The following is a 19,483-nucleotide window of genomic DNA, read 5'->3' as shown; positions in this document are numbered from 1 at the left end:
TACTGGCTATCAACTTCCTTATTTTAGTCTGGTGTACGTCATCACGTACGAATCCGTCGGACTTTGGTGTGATTGTGTGTAGGCAAGTCCGTTGAAAGTCCGCTGGAAAGTCTGTCGGCCAAGTCTGGTCGAAAAGTCCGCCCGTGTGTATGCGGCCTTAGAGGTGCCTCTCTTCCCTTTTATACTCTGTAGCTCCTGCTGGATTTTGCTTCTAATCCCCTTGCAGAGGCTTCCATTTGTGGATGGACATTTTATGGTTACACAACCTATTACATTGCTATAATCTTTTTATATGGACTATAAATAGGACTTGAATAAATAGGAATAGGAATGAATAAATGGTTGTGGAACAAATCATCTGAGCTTCCATTATTTCTTAAGGGAAAATTTGCTTTAATATAAGAGTGCTTTGGATTACAAGCATGTTTCTGGAACGAATTATGCTCGCAATCCAAGGTTTTACTGTAGCAGCCTCCAGCAAGAAGAAACAGGAGCAATGCTTGAAGCAATTTACAGCAAATTTTGGTTTCATAATTATTAATGCAGAATATATGTTCTGTTATTAAAGAATTGAACATTGATTGTTATTAAACTGTTATGCCCTGTACACACGATCGGACATTGATCGGACATTACGACAACAAAATCCATCGGATTTTTTCCGACGGATGTTGGCTCAAACTTGTCTTGCATACACATGGTTGAATAAAGTTGACGGAAAATCCGATCATTCTGAACGCGGTGACGTAAAACATGTACTTCGGGACTATAAATGGGGCAGCACCCCATATTGACAGAAAAAACACAGAATTGTTGACATTTTTGCAGATTTATTAAAAAAGAAAAACTGAAATATCACATGGTCCTAAGTATTCAGACCCTTTGCTGTGACACTCATATATTTAACTCAGGTGCTGTCCATTTCTTCTGATCATCCGTGAGATGGTTCTACACCTTCATTTGAGTCCAGCTGTGTTTGATTATACTGATTGGACTTGATTAGGAAAGCCACAAACCTGTCTACATAAGACGTTACAGCTCACAGTGCATGTCAGAGCAAATGAGAATCATGAGGTCAAAGGAACTGCCTGAAGAGCTCAGAGACAGAATTGTGGCAAGGCACAGATCTGGCCAAGGTTACAAAAAAATTTCTGCTGCACTTAAGGTTCCTAAGAGCACAGTGGCCTCCATAATCCTTAAATGGAAGACGTTTGGGATGACCAGAACCCTTCCTAGAGCTGGCCGTCCGGCCAAACTGAGCTATCGGGGGCGAAGAGCCTTGGAGAGAGAGGTAAAGAAGAACCCAAAGATCAATGTGGCTGAGCTCCAGAGATGCAGTCGGGAGATGGGAGAAAGTTGTAGAAAGTCAACCATCACTGCAGCCCTCCACCAGTCGGGGCTTTATGACAGAGTGGCCCGACGGAAGCCTCTCCTCAGTGCAAGACACATGAAAGCCCGCATGGAGTTTGCTGAAAAAAACACCTGAAGGACTCCAAAATGGTGAGAAATAAGATTCTTTGGTCTGATGAGACCAAGATAGAACTTTTTGGGCTTTATTCTAAGCATGGAGAAAACCAGGCACTGCTCATCACCTGTGCAATACAGTCCCAACAGTGAAGCATGGTGGTGATAGCATCATGCTGTGAGGGTGTTTTTCAGCTGCAGGGACAGGACGACTGGTTGCAATCGAGGGAAAGATGAATGCGGCCAAGTACAGGATCCAAGTACAGTATCCTGGACGAAAACCTTCTCCACAGTGCTCAGGAGCTCAGACTGGGCTAAAGGTTTACCTTCCAACAAGACAATGACCCTAAGCACACAGCTAAAATAACGAAGGAGTGGCTTCACAACAACTCCGTGACTGTTCTTGAATGGCCCAGCCAGAGCCCTGACTTAAACCCAATTGAGCATCTCTGGAGAGACCTAAAAATGGCTGTCCACCAACGTTTACCATCCAACCTGAGAGAACTGGAGAGGATCTGCAAGGAGGAAAGGCAGAGGATCCCCAAATCCAGGTGTGAAAAACTTGTTGCATCTTTCCCAAAAAGACTCATGGCTGTATTAGATCAAAAGGGTGCTTCTACTAAATACTGAGCAAAGGGTCTGAATACTTAGGACCATGTGATATTTCAGTTTTTCTTTTTTCATAAATCTGCAAAAATGTCAACAATTCTGTGTTTTCTGTCAATATGGGGTGCTGTGTGGACATTAATGAGGAAAAAAAATGAACTTAAATGATTTTAGCAAATGGCTGCAATATAACAAAGAGTGAAAAATTTAAGGGGGTCTGAATACTTTCTGTCCCCACTGTATATTAATGCACCCTTATCAAACAATAAGTTAATTTGTTATGGGCTTTTCATACTCAGAATTATTAAGGGAATACATTTCAAAATCCTTACAGGTTACATTCGCTAGAATTCCAGAGTCAAAGTCAATAGACTCCATGCTCCCTCCCACAGTCTGTGATCAGCGCTGCCATTGGAAGTCCACTCCTTCTTCACCTCCCACTTTCTGCACTACTCCCGGCGCCTCCCTCCAATGCCGCGTACACACGAGCGGACTTTTCGACAGACTAGGTCCGACAGTCTTTCCGACGCACTTTGCAGCGTAGGTCCGCCGGACTTTCAAACGAACGGACTTGCCTACACACGATCACACCAAAGTCCGACAGATTTGTATGTGATGACGTACGACCGGACTAAAATAAGGAAGTTGATAGCCAGTAGACAATAGCTGCCCTAGCGTCAGTTTTAGTCCGTCGGACTAGCATACAGACGAGCGGATTTTTCTACTGGACTCGAGTCCTTCGGAAAGATTTGAAACATGTTTTATTTCTAGGTCCGTCGGACTTTTGGGGAAAAAAAGTCCGCTGGAGCCCACACACGATCAAATTGTCCGACGAAGTCCGGTCCTCCGGACCAAGTCTGCCGGAAAGTCCGCTCGTGTGCACGCGGCATAAGATTTCCCTCTGAGATCACAGGAGCTGGAACTACAGAGGAGGCATTGGGTATCAATGTGCGCTGACAGTACTGACTGTCAGCTCGCATTGAGAACATCACTGGAAAAATTGGGCAGTATACATCCGCCACAATGTTGATTTGCGGCAGAGCCCCGGGGAACCAACAAAATGTTCTCATGGACCATCAGTGGTCCATGAACCACTGGTAGGCGACCACTGCTTTAGAGATCTCTATGTAATAATAACATAGAGGGGTCCCCATCTCCAGCAGCTTTTTGTAAACCTAAATCTTTCTGTTATTTGCAGTAGTGACTTTAAACCGGAGATCTTCAAAAAGTGCCACTGAATTTGTGACCCAAATGTGTCTAGTTGCTTGGAGCAGACTCTTCATGTCTTTAGCTGTTGGGGCCATATAGACATAGAAGGTTTCTGTTTTAACAGAATCCCTTATTTACATTGAATTGCATATTACCATTTTATATCTATTTATACTCGTTATTACTGTTTACATATGATTTATGACTAATCCCCTTATTATTGCTGCGGTTGTTATTGTGTGGCAGGAAACACCAAGCAGAACATTTCATCAACAGCTTGTAAATATACCACTTTGGAGAATAAATTCTTTTTATGAGACTATGCGATCAAACAAGCGGCAGCCCTTCCTAGCCACTGTCAACAGTAACCTGTAACCCCTGGAATGAGCTCATCTATAAAACCAATTATGATAGCTGGTTTTTAAATGCTCCGATGTTCTAATCATATTGTTTGACTTTCTGCCTTCCAATTAACTTAGACCTTGCTCTAGCGGGTTCATTTCCAGCTGGGTAGCACATAAAAAATAATCTACTTTTATCGCATTAATATTTGATGTTTTTCCAAGTCTGAATTGCTTTCCAAAAAAATAGTTTTTGCAGAGCGTAATGCTGGCTTTTTATTTTGGAAAGTGTCTACCAGTTGACGTTAATTTAATGTGGTCACCATGGACATAAACAAGTGTTTGATAGTAGCCATGAAACAAGCCCATAAAATATACTAGCTTGACAGAAGGCTAGAAGAGTCCTAGTCTTTGTCTTTTAACTTATGAAGTAAGTGACTTATACTTCAAAAATGTCAACCATAAAATGGCCATTGGGCTGTATCAGCTATTTTTAAAATGGCTGGAGAATCTTTAAATTGAGCCTATATGTTAAGACAAAAAAAATATGCTGTACATCTCTGAAATACATTTAGATTTTCCCATGTTTTATCCACTTAAAGACTCTGCAAGTTCCGAACAATACCTGTTGATGTTCTAGAAATGCTCTCAGCACTCCTGCAACATACCATTTTTATGGACTAGATAATGTTAGCTGTGTCCAGCTGTCTTTTACTACACCACTGAATCCCTCCCATTGTTCTCATCTCCACAACATAGAGACTAATTATTCAATAGTCCAAGATAAGACCTGGGAGAGCTAATTACACTCCTTAAGAAACCTGACCTTTCCTGGCATTAACATTTACCCTGTCCTTGTTATCAAGATTTTCAGGTTCGATATCCTTATTTCGTTTTTTTTTTTTTTTTTTTTATCATCATAGTTCTTTAATGAGTTTTTTTTTTTTTTTTTCAACCCAGCAGGTTGAATGTAAAAAGAGCTGTCAGCTCCGGTTGGAGCCACTGTACTAACTATGCAAAGTTAGTATAGCAATCTCCCCCTCTGAGCTGTTGTGTTCTGACAGGGGGGCACCCCCCCCCACCAAAACACTCTGATCAGTGCTCTCTGCCACTGTCTGGGAGCGCTGATTGGGAGTTGGTCGGCTGCTGGTTTTCCAGCATGCTCGTCCGACAGAAGCTGGCCAAATGGATCAAATAGATCTAAGTAAGCTGTGACATGCACTCATCAAGAATGCCCAACTATGCCCGCCCTTTTCACCCATAATCTATGAATGGTGTTGGTGGACCATTCAATCATCATGGATGAAAAGAGGATGGTTTAATTATAAGTAATGTCCCTTGTGCTGATTCTTGTTTTTTTTTTTTTTTTTTTTTGTCTAAACTTAGACTTTAATAAAATAGCTCCCCACATCTATGTGGCCTCTCCCTTGAGGATCACTCGAAAATGATTTTGTGAGTTGGCCAAATCACTGTTGTTAGATTGCATACCTACCAACTTTTTGAAATGGGAACGAGAGACACCTAGTAACAAAAGTATGTAGGCATAGGACACGCCTCATGCCACGCTCCCTTAAAGAAGAATTATACAAAAAAATGTTTCAGTTAAACCTACAAGTGCTTTTTTTTACCACTACTATTCCTTTATATTGGCTTTTGAAATTTACAAATGCAGTAATTTAGAATTTGGATGAAAGGTTTAGCACTGGGAAACACTTCTTGAAATATAAAAAGTGCATTTTATATACAACTATATAGATCGGAACAAAATGAGGGACAAATGTGGAGGAAAGAGGAACAGAGGGACTTTGTTCCAGATCAGGGTCAGTCTCTCCAAACCGGGGACAGTTGGGAGCTATGAGATTGTATTAGTGATTCTAAATGTATTTTCCATATAAATTGTTGGTTCTTGGTCAGGGAGTGAGGGAGTGAAAAAGTTGACGATCCCTTTATTTGTTTGGTACAGTGAGTGCAGTAAATAATGATGACTAACTCATACATGTGGAAATTCTCTGTAAAACAGAAGTGATTGGTATTGATCCCCTGATAGACTACACCATATATACCTACATAAATCTAATCTCTGCTGATGCGGTCATAATGAGTTTGTTTCTCACATTTGGTGGAGCTGCCTCCCTCCTGAAACCCTTCTGGGAAAAAAATTGCCCAGATCCACAGGTGGGTGACCTCCTTGTTAGTAATGCTGCGTACACACGACCGGACTTTACGGCATACTTGGTCCGGCGGACCGGAGTCCGGCGGACAATTCGATCAGGTGTGGGCTCCAGCGGACTTTTTTTCCACAAAAGTTTGATGGACCTAGAAATGAAACATGTTTCAAATCTTTCCGACGGACTCGAGTCCAGTCGAAAAGTCTGCTCGTCTGTATGCTAGTCCGATGGACAAAAACCAACACTAGGGCAGCTATTGGCTACTGGCTATGAACTTCCTTATTTTAGTCCGGTCGTACGTCATCACGTACGAATCCATCGGACTTTGGTTGATCGTGTGTAGGCAAGTCCGTTCAATCATAAAGTGTGTCGTAAAGTCCGTCGAAAAGTCCGCCGGACAAAGTCTGCTGTAAAGTCCGCTCGTGTGTACGCGGCATTACATTTACCCCACCCTTGTTATCAAGATTTCCAGGTTCCAATATCCTGTGCAAAGATATTCTTATTTGTTTTTTGTTTTTTATCCTTATGGCCAAAGTTGTTATTCCTATGCATTGGTACACCAGCACTGTTCCTGATTGGGTTGCCAAGCTCTACAGGCTGATGAGGATGGAGGAATTGATAGCTCATAAGATGACACCTATAAATCTTTTTTCAAGATAGATGAATCCCATGGATTGTTTTCATGGATACAGACAAGTTCTGAGCCTTGACATGACTATGTCACACCTATGGCTGTCAGGTCACCTGAGGCCAGGTGACAGATGTACCCCGTTGGGGTCAGGAGTGCACCGCTGAGGTAGTGGACCCTTCGGCTGACTGCTGCGGATGGAGCTCTGGGTGGTTCAGGTAAGCAGGTACTCTGGAGCACCAACACGGATCACACTGGGCGCTAGAGCATAAGATTTCCCAGGGCGCAGAATCTAAGAGCCAGAGGGTGTTCACCAGGGCCCCTGATGGTGGGGATAGACTTCTCTGCAGTCTGGCTCCAGGTTGCGACCCCCAGCTCATACTCACATTGGACTACTGGAGGATAGAATGGAAGCAGCAGCCTGGGACAACAAGGATAGTCAGGAGATAAGCCAAAAGGTCAGGGCAACAACCAGATAGGGATAGTTAAAGAACATGCCAAAGGTTGGGATATGAAGAAGCCGAGGACAATCAAGAACAAACCAAGGTCGGTAAACAGGATCAGACGTCGGACACGCAGCAATGAGCACATGGGAGCCAAACACACAATATTGATCAGCAAGGCTTGGCTTGCAGTGCACAGGTAATATAGTGTCCCTAATTAGAGGCTGGGGTGGAGCCATGCTTGAGGGAAGATTACTTAAGCTTACAGGTGAACAGCGACTGGCCTCTAACACAACAGAAAGGTGAGCAAACAGACAAGAACACTTCTGCAGAGTCATGACAATGGCCTTATACCCTTATAACACTGCAAATTTTGAGTCTGCTTTGCCCTCCTTCCTGACTCTCCTCTTTCCTTAGTCCCCTTTCACTTCTTCAAACTATTCACATACAGTATCTCACAAAAGTGACTACACCCCTCACATTTTTGTAAATAATTTATTATATCTTTTCATGTGACAACAAAGAAATGACACAAAGAAATGAAGAAATTACACTTTGCTACAATGTAAAGTAGTGGATGTACAGCTTGTATAACAGTGTACATGTGCTGTCCCCTCAAAATAACTCAACACACAGCGATTAATGTCTAAATCGCTGGCAACAAAAGTGACTATGCCCCTAAGTGAAAATGTCCAAACTGGGCCCAATTAGTCATTTGACCTCCCCGGTGTCATGTGACTCATTAGTGTTACAAGTTTTCAGGTGTGAATGTAGAGCAGGTGTGTTAAATTTGGTGTTATCGCTCTCACTCTCTCATAGTGGTCACTGGAAGTTCAACATGGCACCTCATGGCAAAGAACTCTCTGAGGATCTGAAAAAAAGAATTGTTGCTCTACATAAAGATGACCTAGGCTATAAGAAGATTGCCAAGACCCTGAAACTGAGCTGCAGCACGGTGGCCAAGATCATACAGTGGTTTAACAGGACATGTTCTACTCAGAACAGGCCGCGCCATGGTCAACCAAAGAAGTTACGTGCACGTGCTCAGCGTCATATCAAGAGGTTGTCTTTGGGAAATTGACATATGAGTGCTCCCAGCATTGCTGCAGAGGTTGAAGGGGTGTCAGACTGTCAGTGCTCAGACCATAAGCCGCACACTTCAACACATTGGTCTGCATGGCTGTCATCCCAGAAGGAAGCCTCTTCCAAAGATAATGCACAAGAAAGCCCGCAAACAGTTTGCTGAAGACAAGCAGACTAAGGACATGGATTACTGGAACCATGTCCTGTGGTCTGATGAGACCAAGATAAACTTATTGGGTTTGGATGGTGTCAAGCGTGTGGCAGCAACCAGGTGAGGACTCTGAGTACAAAGTGTCTTATCTACAATCAAGCATGGTGGTGGGAGTGTCATGGTCTGGGGCTGCATGAGTGCTGCCAGCACTGGGGAGCTACAGTTCATTGAGGAAACCATGAAAGTCAACAGGTACTGTGACATGAACCAGAGCATGATCCCCTCTCTTAGGAGACTGGGTGGCAGGGCAGTATTCCAGCATGATAACGACCCCAAACACACCTCCAAGATGACCACTGCCTTGCTAAAGAAGCTGAGGGTAAAGGTGATGGACTGGCCAAGCATGTCTCCAGACCTAAACCCTATTGAGCATCTGTGGGGCATCCTCAAACGGAAGGTGGAGGAGCACAGGGTCTCTAACATCCACCAGATCCGTGATGGAGGAGTGAAAGAGGACTCCAGTGGCAACCTGTGAAGCTCTGTTGAACTCCATGCCCAGGAGGGTTAAGGCAGTGCTGGAAAATAATGGTGGCCACACAAAATATTGCCAATTTGGGACCAATTTGGACATTTTCACTTAGGGGTGTACTCACTTTTGTTGGCGGCGGTTTAGACATTAATGGCTGTGTGTTGAGTCATTTTGAGGGGACAGCAAATTTACACTGTTATACAAGCTGTACACTCACTACTTTACATTGTAGCAAAGTGTCATTTCTTTAGTGTTGTCACATGAAAAGATAAAATAAAATATTTACCAAAATGTGAGGGGTGTACTTACTTTTGTGAGATATTGTATCTTTGAGACTCTCCCTTGTGATAAAGCATTGGAGAGAAGGCAGTTCTCTGTGGACCTCTCAGGATTTATATGTGTTTTGTTGTAGTGCTTTTTTCACATAATTGTACTCCTTTCATACTGGATCTGTTATTCCTGGTCTGATTCACTCTTAGTGATTTTTTTTAATGGTCTCTTCCCTTTATGTTGTTAAAAATTGATCGTGTATAAAAAAATAAATGAATTAAATAAATAAAATGTATTATTATGTAACCAAAGCATTAATTTGGTTACATGATAATACAAAGGAGTTTGGTAAATATAAGGCTACATGCACAATGGGTGTTTAGCCCATGTGCCTAAAATCCAGGGCACTGTTGCAGCTTCCAGCTCTGCTGCCAGAAGCCTGTAAACATTTTTTTACGGACTGAAATACGCAGTGGCTGGCTGGGCATACATCCCTGGATGCATATCGCCCTAACATGAGTACTACTCAATACAGCATCCAGCCTCTGCATATTTCAGCCTGTCATCATCTTTGACAGGCTGCTGTCAGCAGGCTGGATGCTGCATCTGTGCCATTAGAGCGCCTTAAAGACTCCAGGATTTGACACACATGGGCATTGTGCAAGAGGCCTAAGGTTGCCCATAGATGGATTGTTTTTTGATCAGCTGATGGGCTTAACCCATCCACGCTGCAAGTGATGAAGGAATCCTCCTCGCTGTGCTACTGTATTCCGACTTTGGAACTGCTCCGATGTCAAAATACACTGATCAGCGTTGCAGCCAATTGGCTGCAGCAGCTGATTGAATGAAAACTTTCCAACATCTCATTAGACAAAATGTTATTGTTAGATCAACTTTATATAAATCCTGTAAAATAATAAAAACTTCTATCATGCAGGAATAGCCATAGGTTCAAAATTTCAAAAATCAGCCAGTCCCATTCGTTTCGGAATGAGTGGAGAGGGTTTAGAACCCCTTGCCAGGTTTTTATTGCTTTCTGTACCCCCATTAAGGATATTCTCCTTCTCTATTTGTCCTGTTTACCATTATCATTGAAAGTGAATGTAAAAGAAAATCCCAAATTTTGTGTTGTCCACAGAAAAGTAATAGAGGGGAAATCTTCCATTGGAAAACTAATTCTGGGGACCTTGGGGGGCCCCAAGGGATTCCTTTAACTTGCAGGGATTTATTTTCACTTCCTGTTTTGGCTATGGGACAGAAAGTGAAGGTAAATCTTCACAATGGGATAGAGATAGCAAAAGAAAAAAAAAACTGACTGGGGTTTTGACCCTCCCTTACTCTATCCAAAATGAAAAGTAAATATAACATATTTATAAAATATATATAAAATTGAGAATTAATTTTTACACTCTTTTTAAAAAGTGAATCTGCTGAAAATTGAAATTCATGCTGTCAGTGCATTTTAACCGTTTGCAGACCGCCCTACAGCACATTTACTGCTACAGGGCCCCCTGTGGTCCTACACAGCAGGTCCAACGGGCCCGATATCCACTGGCACCCGCTGATCGTTCTGTACACAGGCAGAATGGCAGTCTGCCTATGTAAACAAGACAGACTGCCGCTCTGTCAGTACAGAAGACACAGATCCTGTGTTCCTGTAAAGCAGGCACTTTAGGCACATAGTTAACCCTTTGATTGCCCCTGATGTTAAACCCTTCCCAGCCAGTGTTATTAGTACAGTGACGGTGCATATTTTTAGCACTGATCAATGTATTATGCCGCGTACACACGGTCGGACTTTTCGTCTACAAAAGTCTGACAGCCTGTCCGACAGACTTCCGGCGGACTTTCGGCGGACTTGCAGCAGACTTTCTAACGAACGGACTTGCCTACACACGACCACACAAAAGTCCGATGGATTCGTACGTGATGACGTACACCGGACTAAAATAAGGAAGTTCATAGCCAGTAGCCAATAGCTGCCCTAGCATGGGTTTTTGTCCGTCGGACTAGCATACAGACGAGCGGACTTCGGGGTCCGTCGTAGTTACGACGTAAAGATTTGAAGCATGCTTCAAATCTAAAGTCCGTCGGATTTGAGGCTAAAAAAGTCAGTTGAAAGTCCGGAGAAGCCCACACACGATCGGATTACCAGCCAGCTTTAGTCCGTCAGCGTCCGTTGGACTTTTGTAGACGAAAAGTCCGACCGTGTGTACGCGGCATTAGTGTCACTGGTTCCCAAAAAAGTGTCAAAAGTGTAAGTTAGGTGTCGGATTTATCCGCCGCAATATCGCAATCCCGCTATAAGTCGTTGAGCGCTGCCATTACTAGTAGAAAAATTAAAATAAATAAAAATTCCATATCTTATAGTTTGTAGATGCTAAAACTTTTGTGTAAACCAATCAATATACGCTTATTGGAAATTTTTTTTACTAAAAATATGTAGCAGAATACATATTGGCCTAAATTTATGAAGAAATTAGTTTTTTTATATGTTTTTTATTGGATATGTTTTAGAGCAGAAAGTAAAAAATATTGTTTTTTTTTCAAAATTGTCTGTCTTTTTTGTTTATAGCGCAAAAAAAAAAAAAAAAAAAAAAAGTGATCAAATAACACCAAATGAAAGCTCTATTTGTGGGGAAAAAAGGACATACATTTTGTTTGTGTACAGCATTGCACGACCGCACATTTGGCAGTTAAAGTAACGCAGTGCCGTATCGCAAAATATGGCCTGGTCAGGAAGGGGGTAAATCTTCAGGAGGTGAAGTGGTTAAAGAATCTCTTTCTGAGATAAGATGAAGAAATAGATATGCTTCAAGGGTTATGAGGATCATAAATTTATTGTTGGTTAGGATGACAACCCAAAGGACTTATGGCACAGATATTTATGACACAGATGGTCAAGTTAGACTGTAAAGTAAATCATTTAATAAAATCATCATTCTTACATCTGGAGTTTGTGGCAAACAGTATGCAAAAGCCCAATGTAACTTCACAGTCTCCGATGAGAGCCAACCAGAAAGGGGAAAGGTAGTAGCAAGACATGCAGCAGATGTAAAGCTTGTGTATACCAGACCCTGTAACTGTGTTGGCGGGCTGAACAGCGGCATGCACGGCCGCGAGGGGAGCAGACGCCAGCTTTAGTTGTAAAGCCGCATCTGGTGCATCCCATCACCCCCAGATGGGACCGTCTAGTTGAGGAAAACAAGCTCAGGGTTCCCACTGATTCTGCATTATGGTGAGTTGTATAATTATTTCATTATATATTATAATGTAATAATAATAGAAATAAAGAGCACAAAAATGTAACGTGCTTGAATCATCCCAAAACCACAAAACCGGTCCCTAATGCCAAAAAGGTTGGGGGCCACAGTTTTAGACCACCTCTGTTATTGACGGCTAATTATTAGTTTTACATCTAGTGAGTCCTGTGTGGATGCCTTGTGTAATGGTATCATGTACTGGACACACTAAAAGCTGTGTCTGGAGGCCATGTTGTTCAAGAATCATAGGTTGGTCATGACGGGTTTGTAGAACAGTTACATATTGCAGCAGAGAAAATTGAGTACTGTCCGTGATACTTTTTTTTATTTGCACTAACATACAATTTTTCAGGACAAGCTTTCGGGGTATGTCCCCTTCTTCAAGGTCCCAATTCTGTCACAATTGCACTAAAACGGCTACAATCAAATCAAGTATATTGCAGCAGCAAATACCTAGGCATGCACCTCCATAACCTTTCAAATTTAGCTCACATTTCAAAGGATCTGTTATCTCCACTGAGGCTGGAGATCTGGCAGAGTCTGCTAGCAATCATCTCCTACAGCTTATCACATTCCAGAGGGGTTTGGAAGTGACCTATCCTAAAACTATAACAGAATCCTTCAGTTCTGTCACCCATGGTTTATAGGGCAATCTCAAATCCATTAGGAATACATAGCATGCCATAAAATGTCTACCTAGAACTAATGGAATAGTAAAAAGCAGCCAAGCTTTAAGCAACCTCTCGAAGACTCCCTGCCCAATTTACAATTTAACAAAATCCACACACAATTTAAGAAACCAGACAGGACCACACATTAATATTAAGTATATATTTGAATGGGGAATATCATAGCGAACAAATTGAGGTCATACACGACTAAGCTAAAGCATACAGAAGGGGAGATAGCAGTCTCCTACCTCCTGGGTGACAGGCCCATCTGATATACTCTGTGTTTGGTATCACCGGATATAAAAATGAATACTGAACAATAATCTACTAGTTTCTAGAATGCAACCTGCACATATTGGAAGATATTATTATTAGTATAAAACTGTGTGTAAGGGAGGGCCATGATACAGTCCTAAACATGATGGCCACTCCTCAGACGCTTAATTGGTCTGATGGCCTCTATCAACACACCTTTGATCCCAGAGAAAACGGGAATGCCAGGACAGTTTGACAGCTCTCGTTAACATCAAACCAACGAACACCTAACAGGAATCATGAGGGCCGCTGTACTAATTTTGCTTATTCACTGGACTCTGCTGAAACCAGGATTTGCAAGGATTCACCGTTTCCAAATCTTTTTTATTTCTGTTTTATTGTCTCTTTATTTCTTTGTAACACCCTTTTTTCTGTAAATATTTTATTTGCACAACTTTGACCTTCTCATTAGTAAACCCTATTTTTAAAAGTGTTGAAATTGTCTCTAAAGCATTTAATGTGAACTAAAAGAATCCCCGTCTCTTGAAGAGTGCTACTGTATATGATAAATCTCTGAATATACCTGTCTGTTGTGACAGTGTGTGTGCGGACGTTTATTTTTCATAATTGTTATTGCTAATATTGGGGAAGTTCCGACTCTTTGGTAAAAATCAGTGGTGGCAGTTAAAGGGTTAATTGCTTAATTAACTTAACCCAGTGACAATCGCTCTCAGGCTGCTGACACCTAGATTGTGGTTCCGAGAGCTGGAAAATCTTTGTGCAGGGCGCATACAATGTATGTCTGATTGCATATTTATTTAAACTGAAGTAAAAAGTGAAAAAGCAAAAAGTGAAATATTTATACAGTACAAACATTTTATCGCTATTTTTTGGGGGTTATTTTAATGTAGAATGCCTACTCATAGCAAAGAACCTGTAAGTGATACAACTAACAATTATACATACCCAACTTCTGCATGCAGGCATGTAAGCGGGCCTCTAGAATCATGACTCGTTGTTGCAGTTCTTCGTAGTCATAAGCCCCCATCTCCTCTTGGATCAGTAGTAGAACATTGGAGAGGTTCCTCACCTCCTCTTTTAACTGGACAATCATCTTGGTGTCTGACTTGTACTGGTCAAGAACAGGGATCAGAGGTAACAGCTGTTTCATTTTATCCTTTAGCTCCTGCAAAAAAATGCATAAGATCACTTCAGTTTACTTTAAATGCTATGAAGCTGACTAGCTGTAAATAATTATAAAAATAGAATACTAATAACAGGAGTCAGTGAGGATATTGAGGATATTAACATAATGACTTAATGTAAACCTGATCCGACCTAAAAGGTGCCTAAGGTAACTACTGAACTGAAGTGCAGACACTTTGTGGTAGTTGTTAGTACTTGCGTTTGTGTTAAAAACAAAAACAATCTCTGCGTCCACATCGAACCCCTTGGATTCCTGGCCCAGGCTGTACATTGGGACTCAACTTCTTTCCAAATGAAGATTATTTTTACCACCCCTCCCATCATTATGCCACATCAAACAAAATGCCACTCCATCATCAAATGCAAGAGCCTCTTCTGTCTATGGGGCTCTTCCATTGGACAGTTGAGTGATAAGAGGTGGGGTTTACCAACAGGAGGGGCAGGGATTAAAGTGGAACTAAACCCTCCTGTCCTAAACAGCCAAGGAAGATGCCATCTTAGTCCGATCTGCAGTGGCCATGGTGCAGCACAGGTGACCAGTTATAACACCAGTCAATTGATGGTTTGACAGTTTGGTTGAGAGCACAAGCAACTATGACAATTATCATTTTCGGCATGCCTTAAATGTACATGTTTTGGAAAACCACTAAAGCTGAATTACCTTCCTGTTCACCCTCTTCTTTAGAGTGTACAATGAGTTGCATATGTGTACATTCTCGGGCCCAACTTTGGTGCTGAAATGAGTGATATCCGATGAGCATCAGAAGGAGTTAGGTCATCCCAGTTGGCCAATCAAGACCTGGCATCCAGAAGAACCCAGGGAGAAGTTGTTTGCACCAATGAGGGAGCTCACAAAAAATCGCACCACTGAAGTGGAGGTAAGTATATGTGAGCATTAGTTCCAATGCCCTGTACTGAGCATCACCCAACCCCTTCCTTTGAGCTCAGGTTGTCATGAACACCCCCCCCAGAGCTCAGTGTCATCAGGAACCTTGGGCACGCTATGTAGGATTGCATTGAAAGGCATTCACATACCACAACATGGCGATGTCCGAGTACCATTCTATGCAGTGCTGAAGCCCACCCACCACTCAAATCTTTAGATAAAAAGTGACAGGCCTTGTCATATGACTGCACAAAATACATTTAGAATTATGCTTTACATTTTTTAAGGTAAGTGCGGGGAGGGGTGGTGGGGGGGTAGGGAAATGACTGAGAGTGTTTGTTAATAACCAGGATTTGGGCTTTAATATTGGTATGGCAAGAAGTCAAAACCCCATATACAGCACAGACCAGCAATAAACACTGTAGAAACATACTAAAACACGTTTGAATGGACCTACCTCTGCGCGATGAGTGGAAACACCCCAAAATTCACATAAAAAAAACTCTGTCTCCTGCAGTCTACTGTATGGTCTGTACAGCAGAGCTCAAAGAGAGGAGGGGGAAGCAGCATATAAATGAACGAGATGTGCTTCAGTGCAAGGAACATGCTGATGGGAATAGAGAGCAAAGTGACAGAGAGATGAGCTCATTAGTGTGCTGCTCCTTCTTTCACTGTCCAGTCACAGGGTAGGGGTGGGGAGGAGAGCTGTAAGCCTATGTTCACACTTTGTGAATGTCGGGAAAGCACATAAAATTATGCTCTCTCCTGACATGCACACGCTGCCCTTTAGCAGACATGCAGCAGTGCCATTAATTCTTAATAGCACTGAGCTCTGGGAGAGTGTTCATGCCACCCTGTGACTAGACCGTAAAAAAAGGAGCAGCTCACTAATGAGCTCATCTCTCTGTCACTCTGCTCTCTCCTGGAGCACCAGATGAACAAAAATACAAATTCTTTGACAGGTAAAACAGCTCATGTATCTATATTTCATCTACACTATATTGTCAAAAGTATTGGGGCGCCAGCCTTTATATGAACTTATTAACCTCCCTGGCGGTATGATTATTTCAGATTTTTGCGTCTCAAAGCGGTACAATTATTTTGCATAGAAATTTGGCATTTTATATTGTAGGCCTGTAATTCTTAGCAATAACACACTTAGATCTGTCCACCAAGAGTCTAGTAGATATCCCGGGTATGATGAAGTTTGAAACACAAAATCATAAATTATAATATAATAAATATAAATAATTATAAAAAATAATAATAATAAAATAAATTTCCCCACGATTCACTATCGCTCAATTCTGCAAGTGTTCTAATTTACTATTGCTGTTTTCTAGCTGGTCTAAAGCCACTTTTGGCATAAAGGGACACTTTTTGGTTGCTATGTACAATCTCAAGTTTCCAGGCAGAAAGAACAGTATATATAATATAAAACTGCATGCAGGGCATGGGCCAAAGCATTGGGGACAAAAGGCATGTGAAATGATTTCATACAGTACTGTAATCTGCAATTTGCCGCCAGGCTCCGCCCCGTGCATCGCGACGCTCGCAGTAAATGGAGCCTGGCACAGAGAGGCTTCGGAGGAGGACAGAGCCCGCACACACAGCGGGGGACATCGCAGGATCCTGGGGACAAGGTTAGTAACCTGCACCAGGATCCTGAGATGTGGCTCGGGGTTACTGCTAATGGTGCTGAAATTTAACCCCGAGCCACACTCGAGAATACCATCAGGGAGGCTACGCTGGCCTACCCTTTGCAGCAATAACAGCTTCAACTCTTCTGGGAAGGCTGTCCAAAAGGTTTAGAAGTGTGTCTATGGGAATGTTTGACCATTCTTCCAGAAGCGTATTTGCGAGGTCAGGCAGTGATGTTGGACGAGAAGGCCTGGCTTGCAGTCTCCACTCTAATTCATCCCAAAGTTGTTCTATCAGATTGAGGTCAGGACTCTGTGCAGGCCAGTCCTATCTTCCACCCCAAACTCACTCATCCATGTCTTTATGGACCTTGCTTTGTGCACTGGTCCAAATCATTTTGTGGAGGGGGGATTTTGGTGTGGGGTATTTTTTCAGGGGCTGATTCCAGTAAAGGGAAATCTTAAGGTGTCAGCATACCAAAACATTTTGGACAATTTCATGCTCCCAACTTTATGGGAACAGTTTGGGGATGGCCCCTTCATGTTCCAAAATGACTGCGCACCAGTGCACAAAGCAAGGTCCATAAAGACATGGATGAGTGAGTTTGGGGTGGAGGAACTTGACTGGCCTGCACAGTCCTGACCTCAACCCAATAGAACAGATTTGGGATCAAGTAGAGTGAAGACTGTGAGCCAGGCCTTCTTCCAGCATCAGTGCCTGACTTCTTAAATGCGCTTCTGGAAGAATGGTCAAACATTCCCATAGACACACTCCTAAACCTTGTGAACAGCCCTTCCAGAAGAGTTGAAGCTGTTATAGCTGCAAAGGGTGGGCCAACTCAATATTGAACCCTACGGACTAAAGCCGTGTACACACGGGCGGACTTTTCAGCATCACACATCTGACGGTCTTTCCGACGGACTTTCGGACGACCGGACTTGCACACACACGAGCGGACTAAAGTCCGTTCGAAAGTCCGTTGGTATGAACGTGATGACGTACGAAGGGACTAAATAAGGAAGTTGATAGCCAGTAGCCAATAGCTGCCCTTGCGTCCTTTTTTGTCTGTTGGACTAGCATACAGACGAGCGGATTTTTCGACCGGACTCGAGTCCGTCGGAAAGATTTGAAACATGTTCCAAATCTAAAGTCCATCTGATTTTCAACAGAAAAAGTCCGCTGAAGGTCTGATGAAGCCCACACACGGTTGGATTGTCCTGCGGATTCGTTCCGTCTGACCAGTCCTGTCGAAAAGTCCGCCCATGTGTACACTGCATAAGACTGGGATTCCATTAAAGTTCATGTGCATGTAAATGCAGTCATCCCAAAACTTTTGACAATATAGTTTATATATTCAGTTATTTGCCTGGAGTTCAGCTTTAAACACTTTTTAGACTATAGTGTTACATTAATTATTTTTGTAACTTTTAACTCAAAAAACAGACCTCCCGTTACTGCATGACTCTAAATACTGTTTGCTGATGATGCATGCCCAGGAGTTTTATATTTACAGTTTATAGACAGCAAAAAATCATTTCCAGCCTCTACAGCGTGACAAGCTATCTGAGTAACCAGGGATTTGTTGTGAAGCTCACAGCGTCATTTAGCCTGTAAATACAATGTGCTGTGATGCAGGATGTATCGGCACTCAGAATGTATGAGAAGGACAGATTCAACAGATCGATATGAGTAATAAAAATCCACTATATGGTGCAGACAGCAGAACAGATAGGAAGACTAAACACATACTGAAGCAACAGAAGACAATTCCTTTGGACTTTTTTCGTCATGGGACATTTATTAAGATGAAAACCAAGCAAATGAAACCGATTTAAAGGAATGAAAATCCCAATAAACAGCAAACAGCTTTCCAGCGTGTGACGAGATTGGATTTACAATGCTCCACTAGACTTGTCACTGGTTGTGGGTGTTTTCACAGTGGGAATACTTCATGTGCTGCCAAAATTCAAGTACTGTAGTTTGTCTGAAAAAAGTGTGACAATAAAACGATCTTCATTGCAACTCAAGAACTGAAAACTCCAAAAACTAAAGTATTTAAACTCTTACAGGTTTTGATTCTCCATCTAGGGCGAATGCCTATGTGGGGAGAGCACTCCACTTCAAAGCTGTGGTTGACTTTATTATGAGTGATGTCTCACTTGGTTCTTCTCAGTATACACCAGGGGTCTCTAAACTGTGGCTCTTTGCTTGCCTTTATCTGGACCTTGGGGCACTATTCCTTCCACTGATATGAGACACTTTTCTACCAAGTTACATCAACAATGGGGCACCCTTTTTCCCACTGACATGAACAATGGGGCCTTATTCCTCCCAATGATACCAACAATTGGGCACTATCCCTTCCCTCTAATACCAAATGTGATGATGTTTACTCCTGCTGATGGCAGGAAAACTTCCACCCCTGCGGGCCGCAGTCCTGCCCCCTAAAATCTGAAGGGCAATAACCTGGCCCTTTGTTTAGAAAGTTTGGAGACCCCTGATATACACTACTGTATATGGCCAAAAGATTGTGAACACCTGACCACAACACTGGTATGTGCTTGTTGCACAAAACTATAAGGTCCTAGCTCAAACCCTCTCCCATAAAATTACCCCTCTTAGCACAAATCTTTTACCCCTCAAATTTCCTCCCTAGAACAAAACCTCTA

At 42.4% G+C, this 19,483-nt stretch overlaps 1 protein-coding gene across 2 annotated transcripts in view; it reads right to left on the bottom strand.

Annotated features, from left to right (window-relative positions):
- The window catches only part of OLFM2 (olfactomedin 2), a 522,305-nt gene that overhangs the window by 64,805 nt on the left and 438,017 nt on the right, over positions 1-19,483 (bottom strand). For both annotated transcript variants that reach the window (XM_073622529.1, XM_073622530.1), the window contains exon 4: positions 14,048-14,267. In XM_073622529.1, coding sequence (XP_073478630.1) covers positions 14,048-14,267 — 220 coding nt within the window. The remainder of the gene's footprint in view (positions 1-14,047; positions 14,268-19,483) is intronic.

Source organism: Aquarana catesbeiana, linkage group LG03 (assembly GCF_042186555.1).
Source record: "Aquarana catesbeiana isolate 2022-GZ linkage group LG03, ASM4218655v1, whole genome shotgun sequence".
NCBI lineage: Eukaryota > Metazoa > Chordata > Amphibia > Anura > Ranidae > Aquarana > Aquarana catesbeiana.
The sequence above is the reverse complement of the archived record's forward strand: the minus strand, read 5'-3'. Positions and strand labels throughout refer to the sequence as shown.